Source organism: Talpa occidentalis, unplaced genomic scaffold (genome assembly GCF_014898055.3).
Source record: "Talpa occidentalis isolate TD23 unplaced genomic scaffold, MPIMG_talOcc4v2.1 talOcc4.14, whole genome shotgun sequence".
NCBI lineage: Eukaryota > Metazoa > Chordata > Mammalia > Eulipotyphla > Talpidae > Talpa > Talpa occidentalis.
In genome coordinates this window covers 33,026,203-33,040,700 of record NW_023601433.1, presented here as the reverse complement: position 1 = coordinate 33,040,700, position 14,498 = coordinate 33,026,203, and the positions used below count along the sequence as shown (strand labels likewise).

At 35.8% G+C, this 14,498-nt stretch overlaps 1 protein-coding gene across 1 annotated transcript in view; it reads right to left on the bottom strand.

Moving 5' to 3' along the window:
- The window catches only part of FMN2 (formin 2), a 308,497-nt gene that overhangs the window by 37,972 nt on the left and 256,027 nt on the right, over positions 1-14,498 (bottom strand). The window contains exon 14 of the mRNA XM_037510275.2: positions 5,899-5,991. Within this exon, the coding sequence (XP_037366172.1) occupies positions 5,899-5,991 (93 nt within the window). The remainder of the gene's footprint in view (positions 1-5,898; positions 5,992-14,498) is intronic.

The following is a 14,498-nucleotide window of genomic DNA, read 5'->3' as shown; positions in this document are numbered from 1 at the left end:
CTCTAATATTTTAAGTCAATTCTATAAGATCAAAATGTATAGTCAACCAGTATATTTATTTTACAGCTCACTAATGTTTTGTGACATATTTTGAAAGCCAATGTGTCATAGAACAATTTTTTAATTAAATTAAAAAATTCTGTAACCAGTGAGAGAAGTTGTCTCTTTATCATAATCATTTCCCTTTGGGTCATACTTGTGGCCATTTGGAGATAATAGAAGACAAAGTGGAGCAGGACAAATTTATTTTAAAATATTAGAATTCTGCCCAAAATCAAACCCAGGATCACTTGGGAACTGTCAAAGTGTTTCTACTACTACTTAAAACAAAATAGTACAGCTTGAGCTGTTTAAAATTTATAACCTTTAGACAGTGTTTGTTTGAAGTCTGTGCAGTACCTGTACAACTATAATAGAGTATCATGCTGTCACTCTTTGCAAGGATTGTTAAAATTTAACAGGATCATTTGAGTTGGCAGCAGAGAGATTTTTTTTGCTTTGTATTTTGCATTATATATGTAAACTTACAAATCACTAATTAGCTACACTAAAAAAAGTAAAAAAAAATGAATATTCCATGATTTTACTTTGAAAAGATAACAATGTGAACATATTTTGTTTTAAGACATGCTCTGAACTGTGTAACATAAAACAATTTGTTTCCAGAAACAATTCTAGGATGACAGAAAGTTTTCTTAAGGGAAAACAATAAAGCACCACATGCAAACCATTTTCAGGAAGACATTCTTCTGATTGACTTCATCTGTCTATATTTTTATTTTTATAAAATACACAGATTATATTGAGCATGGAAGAAAATTTCTGAACTTTTTAAGAAAAATTAGAAAATTATTTGTGTAATTTAAAAACACTGCAACAAAGATGCTAAGTTATATGTCTTTCTGATTCTGTCACTAAAATTAGCAATGTAATCTTAAACAAATAGATTAATCTATTAACATGCACAAAATATTTAGCACAGTGCCTTCAGTAATTAGCAGGGAGGGCCTCCCTGGTGGCACAAAGGGCAAGTCATAAACTATGAAGCTATCCGCAGCCGCTCCAGCAAGAGTTCGATCCCCAGCCAGGGAGCTGCCCACATGGTGCAGCAGACCTCTCCTGTTTGACCCGCTGCTCCCCACAGCAGTGTGTTTCAGTCCATCTGCCTGTTTTGTTTCCCACTCTGTCTCACTCCCCCGTTCCTCTGATCTGTACCCTAGTTCTTGTATGCATAAATAAATCTTTAAAAATAATAATAATAATTAACAGGGACTTTCAAAATGTCCATTGAAAATATTGAACTTGGGGCCTCTCTGGTGGTGAAAGGGGTGAAGACGCAGCACTATAAGGCTATCTGCAGCCACTGAAGCACAAGTTTGATCCCAGTCAGGGAGCTACCACATGGTGCAGCAAACCATTCCTGTCTTGCCTGCTGCTCCCCTCAGCAGTGTAGTTCCATGGATCTGCCTATCCTGCTCCCTATTCTGTCTCTGGTGAATCCTCTCACCCCCGGCATCTCTGGCCTGCACCCCAACTCTTGTTTGCATAAATAAATAAATCTTTAAGAAGAAGAAAATGTTGAACTTCATGTTTTTAAAATTCTTAAAATGATATATAATTATGCTTAATTCAATATATCAACTGCTATTTTTTTTATCAATATTACCTTTAGGTAAAGATATCATTTCTAGGGCCTCCCCGGTGGCGCAGCGGTTGAGCGCTGGGTTGCGAAGCTACCCGCAGCTTCTGCAGGGCCGGTTCAATCCCCGGCTGCTCCCTGGCTACCAGAGGAGGGTCCCACATGGCGCGCAGACCTCTCCTGCCGCCCGCTACTCCCCTCAGCAGTGTACTTCAGTCCTTCTGCCTGCTCTGCTCCCGGCTCTGGTGAATTCTCTCACCCTCCCGTGCTTCTGACTGTACCCAGTGCTTGTATAAATAAATAAATAAATCTTTAATAATAAAAAAAGATATGATTTCTAGTTTTTCAAAAACACAAGCCCCTAAATTTTGGTGGGTAGAATGAAATGGGTTTCATGTATTTGTAATGATTCCTTTTAATGTATACCAAAATAGTCCCTGCCTCATTGCATTGAGTAAGCTTGACTGAAAAAAAAAAAATCCAATGTGGCAGAAGATTGACTTCCAAAGATTGACTTCCTAATACCCATATTACAATCATAAAACTAAATTGGAATGGTAGAGAATACTTTAAAAAGTTATTTTATCCATTATTTTTACATGATTTTGAAACTAAGAGGACTTGTATATTCAAACTGTAATCACCTTTGATAAACAAAGGAGAGACCAAAGTGTGATAGAGTACAGATTTTCAAATCTTGAAGTAAACAATTCAATGACCTGAATAGATTTTTCTTTGTATGTACGGCAATTTCAGGAATTAAAGCTTTCTGAAAAAAAATGGGATGTGATTCAAGTTTCTGGAAAGAGATAGCTTTTCCAATATGATGCTTGTATGAAGGCACAATCAACATTTTGTGGTCACAATACTTTCAAACCTACTTATAATGTGAACTTAGTGACATACAGGATTTGTTTTTTTAGCTTATGAAGAGGAAATCTACCGAATTAAAAAAATGCAATTAAGCTACTGAAAATTAAAATATCTTTTAGAATTAAAGTAAGAATAATTCTGCCATTCATTCAGGGAGTATCCAAGTTTCTTATACACAGTGACCAATATCTTAAAGAAAAAGGTTTTTTTTTTCAGTTCGAGTAAAAAAACAGGTTATGAGTCACCTATGTTATACACACAGCTTTTCAAGCATGGCTTTGCTGAAGGTGACAGAAAATTAGAATTTTCTCTTTAACTCATATAATAACATGTTTGTTAATTGTTTTATTCCCTGACCTAGTTTTTTTGCAATATAAAATTTAGGTTAATTTTTACAGCAAAGAGGGTTTTGGCAATATTTGAAATTTAGCAGCAGTTTCCTATATATTTACAACCTATATTAACAAACTGTATGACAATACAATATGCAAAACTATATACAAGTAAAGATATAAAAGATTCCAATTTTCTATCTCAAAAAAGATTAATTCCCCCACTCTTTATATTGCATATAATCTATTTCTTTTTTGATATCTCAAAGAAGGATGGCAGTCTTGTCAATCATGAGTAAGGTAACTAATGGATACCTTAGAAAGCATTTAAATAGATGAACAGAAACAAGACTTGGTTTGTCATGACTTTTAAGTTTTCATCAAGTCACCTGAGGCTCCCTGAAGCACAGCATCCGGGGCAATCTTGGCCTCTCCTTCGACAGGGGCATTTGTACGACACATCTAATAAACACTTTGCCCAAGGGCCTCCTTGGACTCTGGGGAAAACTCCTTCTCCACACCTTATATAAAACAGTTACTCTTCCTTCACAAATATTCTTATCACTCTGCTTTTCACATCCCACCAGGACTATTGTTTAGGGCTAGAACATAAGACTTAGTGTCAGGCAGGCCTGGATATAAACAAAAGACCAGCCACTATAGCTGTTTTTCTGAAGATCATATAAATAATATATATAAACCAGAAACTGCATAGTAATATTGTCCTGTATTTCCTCTTCTCTCTACATTACCATGATATAAAAAAGACAGGGATAAAATGCTTTAAAAATGCAAAAAACCTTCCATTGTAGTAGTACCAAATAACTTCTAACTTTTTTTATAGACAGAGTTCATATTCAGAATGTAGTTTACATATTGCTAAAATAAGGGTGCCTCTTTATAACAATATAAAGGAATTATGGGCCAAGATATGTAACAGATTCAAAGACAAAAATCAAGAACTCTAAAATATATTTACTTACTTTTCATATTTACTTCATATATGTGTCCTTTTCATAGGCTTAAAATGGTTAACATCTAATACTCATAAGCAGAATACTCATAAGCTTAATATTCATAAGCATAATAGTTTCTCCATAAAATCCCCTACATTAAAGAAAGCAGCTCGTGCAATAGAGCCAGAAAACAAAAGAAACTAAGAAATGAAATAGTCATTATTTGCAGTGATGGCTACAAAAACACTCTTTAAAACAATTCACAAATTACTATACTAGTAAGGGTCCAGCAAGTTTCTAGGATATAACAACTTTTCACAATAGAGTAATATAATCTTTAGAATTTTAAATACCATCAGCTAGCAATAAGATAGTAATAGTAAATGTAATTTGTAAAATACATTTTACCAATTATGAGGCCTTTCAGGAATGTAACTAAAATCTTACTGGATGAAAAGAGAAAGATTCATTTTCATTCACTACTAAGAGAGGAGTTAGCTTTCAGGGTCTTCCAATAACTACAGGACTATGATTTCAGTCAAAGAACTATTTAGGCATCAGTGAGTAGATTTCTCACCCTAAGACATGATGACCTGAAAATTAAGAAATGACTATCAGTTTAATTTGGGAATCTGACCAAATTTCAGTTTCAATCTTCATTCTTCTCTTAAATTATTACATAGCACTTGCCCATCTAAATACTTAACATTAATCAATTTCAGAACACTTCATTCATTGTAAATCATCACTAAGGACATTTTGAATAGCCTACAAAAGCTATCACCTAAAAACAGAAGATGGAGCCAGCTTTCAAAGTGCTAATTGAACTCAGTCTCATGCCTGCTCCTAGAATTCCTGAAACAGAAAAAAACTTTTTTTTTATTTTTAAATATCAATTGCTATTTTTTTAAATATTCATTTATTTATTTATACAAGCACTGGGTACAGTGAGAAGTGTGGGAGGGTGAGAGAATTCATGAGAGCCAGAGTGGGGAACAAAACAGGGAGACTTGACAAAGTACACTGCTGAGGGGAGCAGCGGGCGGCAGGAGAGGTCTGCGGGCCATGTGGGACCCTCGCCCGGAGGCCGGGAATTGAACCTGTGCTGCAGAGGCACAGGCAGCTTCGCAACCCAGTGCTCAACCACTGCACCACCGGGGAGGCCCAGAAAAAAACTTTCAAAGAGCATGGCATGACACAAATCTAATCTTCAGAAGAGATGTAAAATTCCAAAGCTGAAAAGTTTTGAGTAGTAAATGCTTTGATATAATTGTAAGTTTCAATAATTTGAAACATTTAATAGATTTTCTCTTAAAATTATTTCTTCAAAAACTTCTGAAATTTTCCATTATTGTTTATCCCCTAGGAATGTAGAAAGACTCAATAAGATAATGTTTATAAAATTTGTGAGCTCCCTGAAAATAAAGGTGCTAAAGAATCCAGAGATATTTATACATCTTATTTAAAAATATCAGATAATGCCTTGAAGAGCTGAAAACATCAATATACCGTGTACATTGGGTACAATGTATTGACAAACCAAGTAAATAACAGGTTGAAGTCAAAAGAATAGATAAAACTTAGAAGAATATCTACTATACATACCATCATAAAAAACAATAATGATGAGTGTTATTCACAAAACAGCATTTTTTCACAAATTGATACTTTCCTTTAACCATGACTCACATGAAACATAGTTTTGTGGGGTTTTTTGGTGTGTTTTTGTTTTTTTTTTTTTTTTTAAAGATTTATTTATTTATTTATTTATACAAGCAATGGGTACAGTCAGAAACTCGGGAGGGTGAGAGAATTCACCAGAGCCAGAGCGGGGAACAGAACAGGCAGACTGAAACAATACACTGCTGAGGGGAGCAGTGGGCGCAGCAGGACAGGTCTGCGCACCATGTGGGACCCTCGCCAGCAGCAGGGGATTGAACCGGTGCTGCAGAGGCTGCGGGCAGCTTTGCAGCCCAGTGCTCAACTGCTGCGCCACCAGGGGAGGCCCAAAACATAGATTTTCTGTGATTAAAATAATGCCCTTTAAACTAATGTCTATTTTTTTTAAAATATCTTCTGACTTTTTGCTGGAATTTACCTTGAATAATAAATTGCTCCATGTTGTCTTTGAAAGGTTGGACATGGTCTTTTGAAGACACCTGATATACTTTTCCTGCTTCAACTTCACAGGCTGAAATCAGAGAAAGATACTGTTTAGACTATCAGACTGTTAAAGAAGCACTACAATAAATTTTAAAGCATATTAACCAATGTTCAAATAGTGCCTGGTATACAGTAAAGAAATATATGATACAAAATATAATTAGAGATATAAAATAAATAAGAGAAGAAATAAGGCTTTTTGCTTAAGAATACAGTTCATATGAGTGGACCAAAAAGATTATTAAAATTAAATGAAAATTAATTTAAAATGTAAAATATTTTTAAAGGAAGGGAAAATATTGTACTATGCATTTTCTTCTTAACTGTTGCATAGTCTGTTGTTTTACATTTACTGAGTAAAAATGAAGACCTGGAGAAAAACTAGCAAAATTTAGAAGATCTTTCCATGCTTAGTATGTGAAACACACTGTGTTTTTCACAAATAAAAATAATCCTCCTTTAAGGCATCAGATCCATTAGACTAACTTCTGAAAGTACCTAGTGTTAGGGTATTCTTACAACTTCCTAGACAAGTATGGTATGATGGAGACAGTTATTACTTTAAATTTCTAACTAAAAATGGCAAATGAAACAATGGTAACTAGTAGTTAAAATATTAAGCTTCTTATTTTTAAAGTTTTGAAAATTGGATCAAGTGGAGACTGGATTCTTTTTTTATTCAAGCTGGTCTAGGTTTGGACAATGAGCTATAATATTTTACTTTTCTCATTGAGATTTAAAAACCATTAGAGAACATAGAGTTTAATAGAAGGCAAATTCTTTTGGGACAAATTTTTGTTTTAAGAGTCCTTTTTTTAAATATTTATTTATTTAGTTATTTAATACAAGCACTGGGTACAGTCAGAAGTGAGGAAGGGTGAGAGAATTCACCAGAGCCAGAGCGGGGAACAGAACAGGCAGACTGACGAAATACACTGCTGAGGGGAGCAGCAGGCGGCAGAAGAGGTCTGCGCGCCATGTGGGACCCTCACCAGGTGGCAGGGGATCGAACCAGTGCTGCAGAGGCTGCGGGCAGCTTCACAACCCAGCGTTCAACCACGGTGCCACTGAGGAGGCCCTGTTTTAAGAGTTCTTTTAGGGCCTCCCTTGGTGGCGCAGGCAGTTGAGCACAGCACTATGAGGCTGTCCGCAGCCTCTGCAGCACCAGTTCGATCCCTGACAGCGAGGGACCCACATGGTGTGGCAGACCTCTCCTGTTGCGCCCACTGCTCCCCTCAGCAGTGTATTTCGTCAGTCTGCCTGTTCTGTTCTCTGCTCTGTCTCTGGTGCATAATCTCACACTTCTGTGCATCTGGCCTGTACCTGGGTTCTTGTATAAATAAATAAATAAATCTTTAAAAAAAAAAAAGAGTTCTTTTATATTCCGGCATCAGCCACAGTGCCAAGAACAATACCTTAAATACAGCAATTAGAAACTACTTAAAAGCCTTTGGAAATAGCTCTTCAACTATTTTTCCAGAAATAATTCACTAAAATGATAAGGATAGATAAACTTCTATCCCATTTTCTTTAAAGATTCTTTTCAGAACCCTAATTTATATATATTTTAGAAAACTCCTGAAATTACCACATTATTAAATATATACTTATACACCCTGGGGCATTAAAGAATGCAAAATATTGGCTACATGGGACTGTCAAATGTGATAAAGTCCAAAGGATGCTGACGTAAATATTTCACATCAGAGCTATCCTTTTCATGCTATTCTGAAAAGTAGGCCTCTATTTTCTAAATAGTAACTTAGTGTTTTCTGAAGTGGGTCCCCATCTCACAAAACTAGTTCCTTCATTGATTCCCTAAACATTAGTCCTCCCTGGTACTTAGAATCAAAACCTCTCTTATTGTCTGCTGGTTAAGTTTCCTCCTTTGGAATCAACATATAAGAAGTGTATATCCTCTTGTCCCTGACGCTACACCTGAAAACAGCTGTGACAAACCATCCTAAACTTCTCTAAGCTATGCTATAATTGATCTCATAAAAATAATAGCAGCAACAGCTACTACATTTGTGCCCTTATTTATATATACCAAGATCAGTTTCATGAATTTTCCACACATTCTGATTAATACACTAATATTAAAGGCTTTTTTTTTAATTTTCATACAACACTGTTCATTTTTGTACAGTATTTAATTTCTCCTCTTATGTGTAATCCTCACGATTCTCCAATCACCACAGCACCCTTGCTTATCACCATAGTCCCTTGTGCTCTTCCCTACTCTGTTTTGATCCCCTTGCTCTACTTCAACTCTACCGTTTGACTGCATATTTTATAGTTCCCCTGATGCTTTGTTTGGTTTCCCTGTATTTCCCCATGAGACCATGCAATATTTTTTGCTTTCCTTCTGTCTTATTTGACTAAGCATAATCCCTTCCAGTTCCATCCACAGTGCTGCAAATGGCATGAGTTTATCTTTTTTGATGGTAAATAGTATTCTATTGTGTATATATGTCACATCTTCTTGATCCAGTCATCTGATTTGGGGCATTTAGATTGTTTCCATATCTTAGCAATTGTAAATAGTGCTGCAATAAACATAGGAGAGGAGGTTTCCCTTTGAATTAGGAGGATATAGTCCCAGGAGTAGAATCTCTGGATCATATGGTAGACCCATTTTTAGTGTTGTATGGATCCTCCACAAGGCTTTCCATAGTGGCCGGACCAGTTTGCACTCCCACCAGCAGTGTAAGAGGGTCCATTCTTCTATACTTCCTTGCCAGCATTGGTTGTTGCCACTTTTCTTTCTTTCTTTTTTTTTTTTTAATATGGGCCATTCTCACTGGTGTGAGGTGGTATCTCATTGTAGCTTTTATTTTAATTTCCCTGATTATAAATGATTTTGAACATTTTCCATATATCTGTTGGTCATTTGCATCTCCTCTTTTGAAAAGTGTCGTTTTAGCTCTTCAGCCTCATTTTTGATTGGGCTGTTTGCTTTGCTTTTGTTGAGTTTTTTTTTTCTTTTTTCATTTTAAATATTTTCTTTTATATAATTCTTACATCATTTTTCATTTTTGAACAATGCATGAATTTTCATTTTGGTTATATTCCCCATACAATTGCATCCCCCCCTTATTTTGACCCTAGTTCTTCCTCTCCCCACCTCTCCCCTACCCCCCATAGTGTGTCTCTGGTTTATAGTTGCTTGCTGATTTTGATTTTTATTTTGTATTAATAAGCCCTCTGCAGATCTTTGATATCAGTCCCTGCATTGCTATATACTTTCCTTTTAATACTGCTTTTGTTGTTTCCCCTAGATGCTGGAAAGTTGTGTCCTCATTGTCATTTGTCTCAATACATTAATTTCTTCTTTGATTCCCTCATTAAACCAGTGGTCTTTCAGCAGCATGTTGCTCAGTCTCCACTTTATAGAGGAGACCTCATTTTCTTTTCATAGTTGATTTCTAGTTTGATGTCTTTATGGTAAGAGAAGATAGTGGATATGATTTCAATCTTCATGTATTTGTTGCTGTTTATCTTGTGGCACAGAATGTGGTAGCTCCTGGAGAATTATCTGTGTGCATTTGAGAAAAATGTGCATTTGGGGATTTTTAATTTTTTTTTTTTGTACAGTGTCCTAGAGATGTCTGTTAGGCCCATGTAGTCTAGATCATTATCTAGGGCTATTGTGTCCCTGTTTATTTTTTGTCTCATTATCTGTCTATTGGTCAAGTACAGGTACTGAAGATTCCTATCACATATATATTTTTCTAATATCTGTTTCAGATTCAAAAGTAAGTGCCTAATATATTTTCGGTGCTCCTTCATTTGCTGAATATATACTAATGAATGTTAGAACTATCTGGTGTACTGTCCCTTGATCATTATATAGTGTCAACTGGTACCTCTCGTCAATTTTTTTAGTTTGAAGTCTATTTTATATAATATAGCTCTGGCTACCCCTGCCTTCTTTTGGGAGCAACTTTCTTGTAAAATTGTTTTCCAGCCCTTTATTTTTTATGTTTTTTTTTAATTTATATATGTTTCTGTTAATTTATATTTTATCTTTGCTACTTAGGTAGAGTTCCTAAAGACAGCAGACATTTAGGTTTTGTTTTCTCATCCAGTATACTACTTTAGTCCATTTATGTTTAGGGTCACTATATATTGATACATGGGAGTCTCTAATTGCCATTTTTGTTCATCATTTTGTGGTCCTATTCATTGTCGTGCTTAACTCTTCTTGTTCATTCCTCTTGTAGGTTTAGATTTTTGGCTTCTTGAAATATTTCTTGGAGTAGAGGTTTGGTAGTAGCAAAGTTCTGAAGACTTTATTTGTCTGAGAAGGTTCTTATTTTTCCTTCATAGAGGAAGGAGAGTTTTGTAGGATGAAGTATTCTTGGCTAGTACTTTCAGTGTTGGAATTTTTTAATTACATTGCTCCATTCTTTTCTTGTCCATAGTTTCTTTAGAAAAGTCTGATGTTAGCCTAATCAGTTTTCCTTTATAGATTTTGTTTCTTGCCCCATCAGCTTCATTATAGTTTCTTTATCTTGGACTCTTGGAAACTTTACTATTATGTGCATCACTGTCATTTTCCTTTCATTATGGTAATTTGGTGTTCTTCTAGCTTTCTGTATGTCTATTTCCATTTTTTCTTCACGTTTGGAGCATTCTCTTCAATTATTTCTTTGGATAGTTTCTCAGTTCCTTTGTTTCTCTGTACACCTTCTGGGATACTTATGACTCATATTTCCTTTCCTTTTGTTGGCAGATAGTTCTCAAAGTTTTTCTTCATTCTTTTTCTTTTGTACCTCTCTTTTTCTATTTTGGTTCCTTTTATATCTGTATCTTTGAGAGTACTAATTCATTCTTCCATTTATCTATTCTATTTTTTGTGTTTTTTGCCAGAATTATTTAGCTCCTCCATTGATCCGTTAACATCTTGCATTTCCTTTATTTTCTTATTTAAAGATTCAATTTCATTCTTACGATTGTTGATAATATTTCTTATATCATTATTTTCTCTTTCTTTGTCTCTAAATTTTTTAATTATGGCAATTCTGAATTCTTTATTTTTCAGGTAGATAGATGCTTCCATGTCATTGTTGTTGGGTTATGGTGGCTGACTTTCTTTCTATGGTGTATTATTCCCAGGATGTCTTGCTTGACCATTTGCATTTTTCTTTCTCCCCACTGTTTGGTTTTGAGATGTTCTAGGCATAAGGATGCCATGCCACTTGGTGCCAGCAGGCATGACTTCTGGGTGCTCTTACCAGGATATTGGAAGCTTCTGGGGCTTGGGGGTGCTTCAATCTGGGCATGGATCTCTATGTACTCTTTATCCCTCCCAAATAAATGCCCCACTGCAGAGCCCCACCAGGGTTCATGAGCATTCTGTTGATGCTGGTGGGGCTGATGGCCATTCACCCCTCAGGCTGTGAGGTTGCTATGTGCTCTTTATGCCTCCCTGCTATGTATCCTGCCACTCAGAGGGCCAGACTAGGTTTGGCATAATCCTGCCAGGGTTTTCAAGAATGCTATTGATTCAGGTGGGCTGATGGGCCAATGGTTGATGGGCAGTTGCAGGGTCTCTACTCTTTGTCCCTTTCCCTATGTGTTTCCCCTGCACCCAAGGTTTAAAGTAGTGGTGGCTGGGATGCCACAGCCCGGGAAAGGAGGTGAATGATCATCCTGTGCATTCTTCTGACACATCTCAGATCCCATTCACCTGGGTATTATGGAGTGACCTCAACTGGAGTGGAGTCAACAGGAGCACCAGAGGGCCATAGTGATTAGAGCGACCACAACCACTAGGGGCCTTGGCGGCAGTCAAGGCCAATTTTATTCAATCTACAGTCGATTAACCCCAAATTATGAGGTTCATCAGATGAAGAAACTGGAATTTCCATCCCATCTATAATATTAGATTCCAAAACCTAGAATGTTATTTCTGCTTCAGCAGATATTTATCTAGTGATTAATCCATCCAAAAATAATCAATTTGTTGCTTGAATCAAGCACTAAGAACACAAATGAAAATTTGATTTCCTTTCTTTAAATAGTTCAATCTAGTAGGGGTGATTGGACACAATAACAAATAACATTAATACAGAATAGTAGCTTATACTGAATCCTACCTCCTGAACTTAGAAATGGTGTAAATTTGGGCAATATCTTTGTACTACATTTTTTCTCTGGTACAAAGTTAGGGTATTACTAACAGCTTTTCTTGAGACATAAAATATGTACATGGAAAAACATGTGTAAAGTGTTTAGAAACAGTTTTTGGCACATTAAAATATATCAATTAAGTAACAGCTTTAATTCTGTGTGCACAAAATGTTGTGGCATCACAGAGAAGGAGTAGAAGAAATCAGGAGTGTAGGCAGGTGAAGTATGGATGTGAGAATTTGCAATGTGACAGAAAAAAGAAAAACATGACTTGTAGAGGAATGGAAGGTTTGACAAGACCTGGATTGTGGAAAATGCTGAATTTTATAACTATTCTATTCATGATATTAGTGTGAGGGTAGAGGTCATTTAAATGGTTTAGGTAATTGGACAGACCTCATCTGGATGGCTTTTTAGGTTAAGAAAATCAACATGGATCTGTGTTTTCTGGAGATAGGAAGTTCAGTTAAGTTCTTTTAAGAGTAACCTGGTTAAGAATGATAAGGACATTTATACAAGAACAGAACATTTGGCAGTTAAAATCAACAGGATTTTATGGAAAAGAAGTCCAAAATAACTCCTCTGCTTTGGGTTGCATTATTTAAGATATAAGGTGGCACCACCAACAGAGAAGACTAGAATAATGGAGGTAGCAAGTCTAGAAAAGGCTGTGATATGTTCTGTATTGAACATATTGCTTGTATCTGTGGAAGTTTAATAAATGTGGATCAAAAAGTAGGAGATACCTGGGATAGAATGTGTGTTGCACAGTCACCTGCGATTGTTTAGGTAAAGTGAAGAGAACAAGGAAAATGGGCTGAGAACCCTAGATGTGTTTAACTGGACATAAAATTTACAATGGCAAATTGTCTTTTAGATTTGATGTAGAGAATACATGTAAACAACATAAACTTTCTTTATTGCCCTGCTTAGACAAGTCAATGATCTTGAGGGAAAGGAACAAATAGAATTTTTAAGAGAAGGAAAATACTTTAGAATGCAATTACAAATTTTCCATAAAGAATCAATATCCTTATGTATGAATTCTAATGAGGATTGATTTTCCTGAGTTGGACATATATCTATCACAAGTTTTGTCTTACAGGTAGGTACTTCAAACTTAATTCCTTTTGGGTTTATGTTTCTCCCTATCAGTATAATAGTAGAAATTTCTTATGAAAATTTCTTAGAAGTACTTCTTAATTATTTTAAGTGGGATCAGTAGACTACTACATATTTATGAAGGCACAGACACAGAAAAGTATAAGCCTTGGAATGAGATCAAAATTTCCATTAAGAATCTGCTAATAAAAATACTAGTAACACTAATATTCTATGAGCCCTTGAGTAAATTTGTGTCCTCTTTTGGTCTTAATATCCACAGTTATAAAATGAAATAATAAAGTTCACTTGAATTATTCTTAAGATTAAGTAATAGATTAAAAAACAAGTCATTGTAATACATTCTCCTTAATTACTGGTTGCTATAGTAACATTATCATTACAGTTATCATTTATCTCTCAGAAATTTGGACTTCAGGGATAAATTTGTGATAGAAGTCAGTTGATAATAGCAATATTATCAATAATAAAGAGCAGGACTGTTCTACTTACCTCTGTGTATTCACTGTGTGAAATACAAAGGAAACACTAAAACATTTTATGAAAAGAGGTAGTTTCAACTATACCAATGTGCATGACTTTCCTTAATCTGAATATCAAGCTTCCAATGTGACTTGTTTATGCTGCTATATAAGTTTTATACGAAGTGTACCAAAATGCAAATCCAAATTCCCAAAGCTCTTCATTGTGATAGACAGATGATAGTCTGTTAAATTATATCATATATGAGGCCTCCCTGGTGGCTCAGGGGTTGGGACACAACTTATGAAGCTGTCTGCAGCCTCTGCAGCACAAGTTCAATCCCCCAGCCAGGGAGCAACCCACATGGCTCAGCAGACCTCTACTGGCTCACCCACTGCTCCCCTCAGCAGTGTGCTTCAGTCTGCCTGCTTTGTTCCCCACTCTGTCTCTGGTGGAGCCTCTCGCCCCCCACACCTCTGGCCTGTTCTCTGGCTCTTGTGTGCATAAATAAATAAATCTTTTAAAAAATAAATAAATATATTATATTACACATGGTTGTTGCTTTACTTATTGACCTAAATTTTAAAATATTTTTTTGAGGTAGCATCGGTTTACAATTCTATGTTTTAGGGGCATAATTTCACACCTTTACAAACATATGTTACTACAACATATTCACCACCAAAACATCAATAATCTTCCCCCATAGTCCACTGGGCCTCCTCCCTACTTTATTACCACACTCCCTCCTCCTAGGGTAGCTTCATTTCTGCAGTCAGATTATAAAGGTTTGTTTTGTCTGTTCCTTTGCTT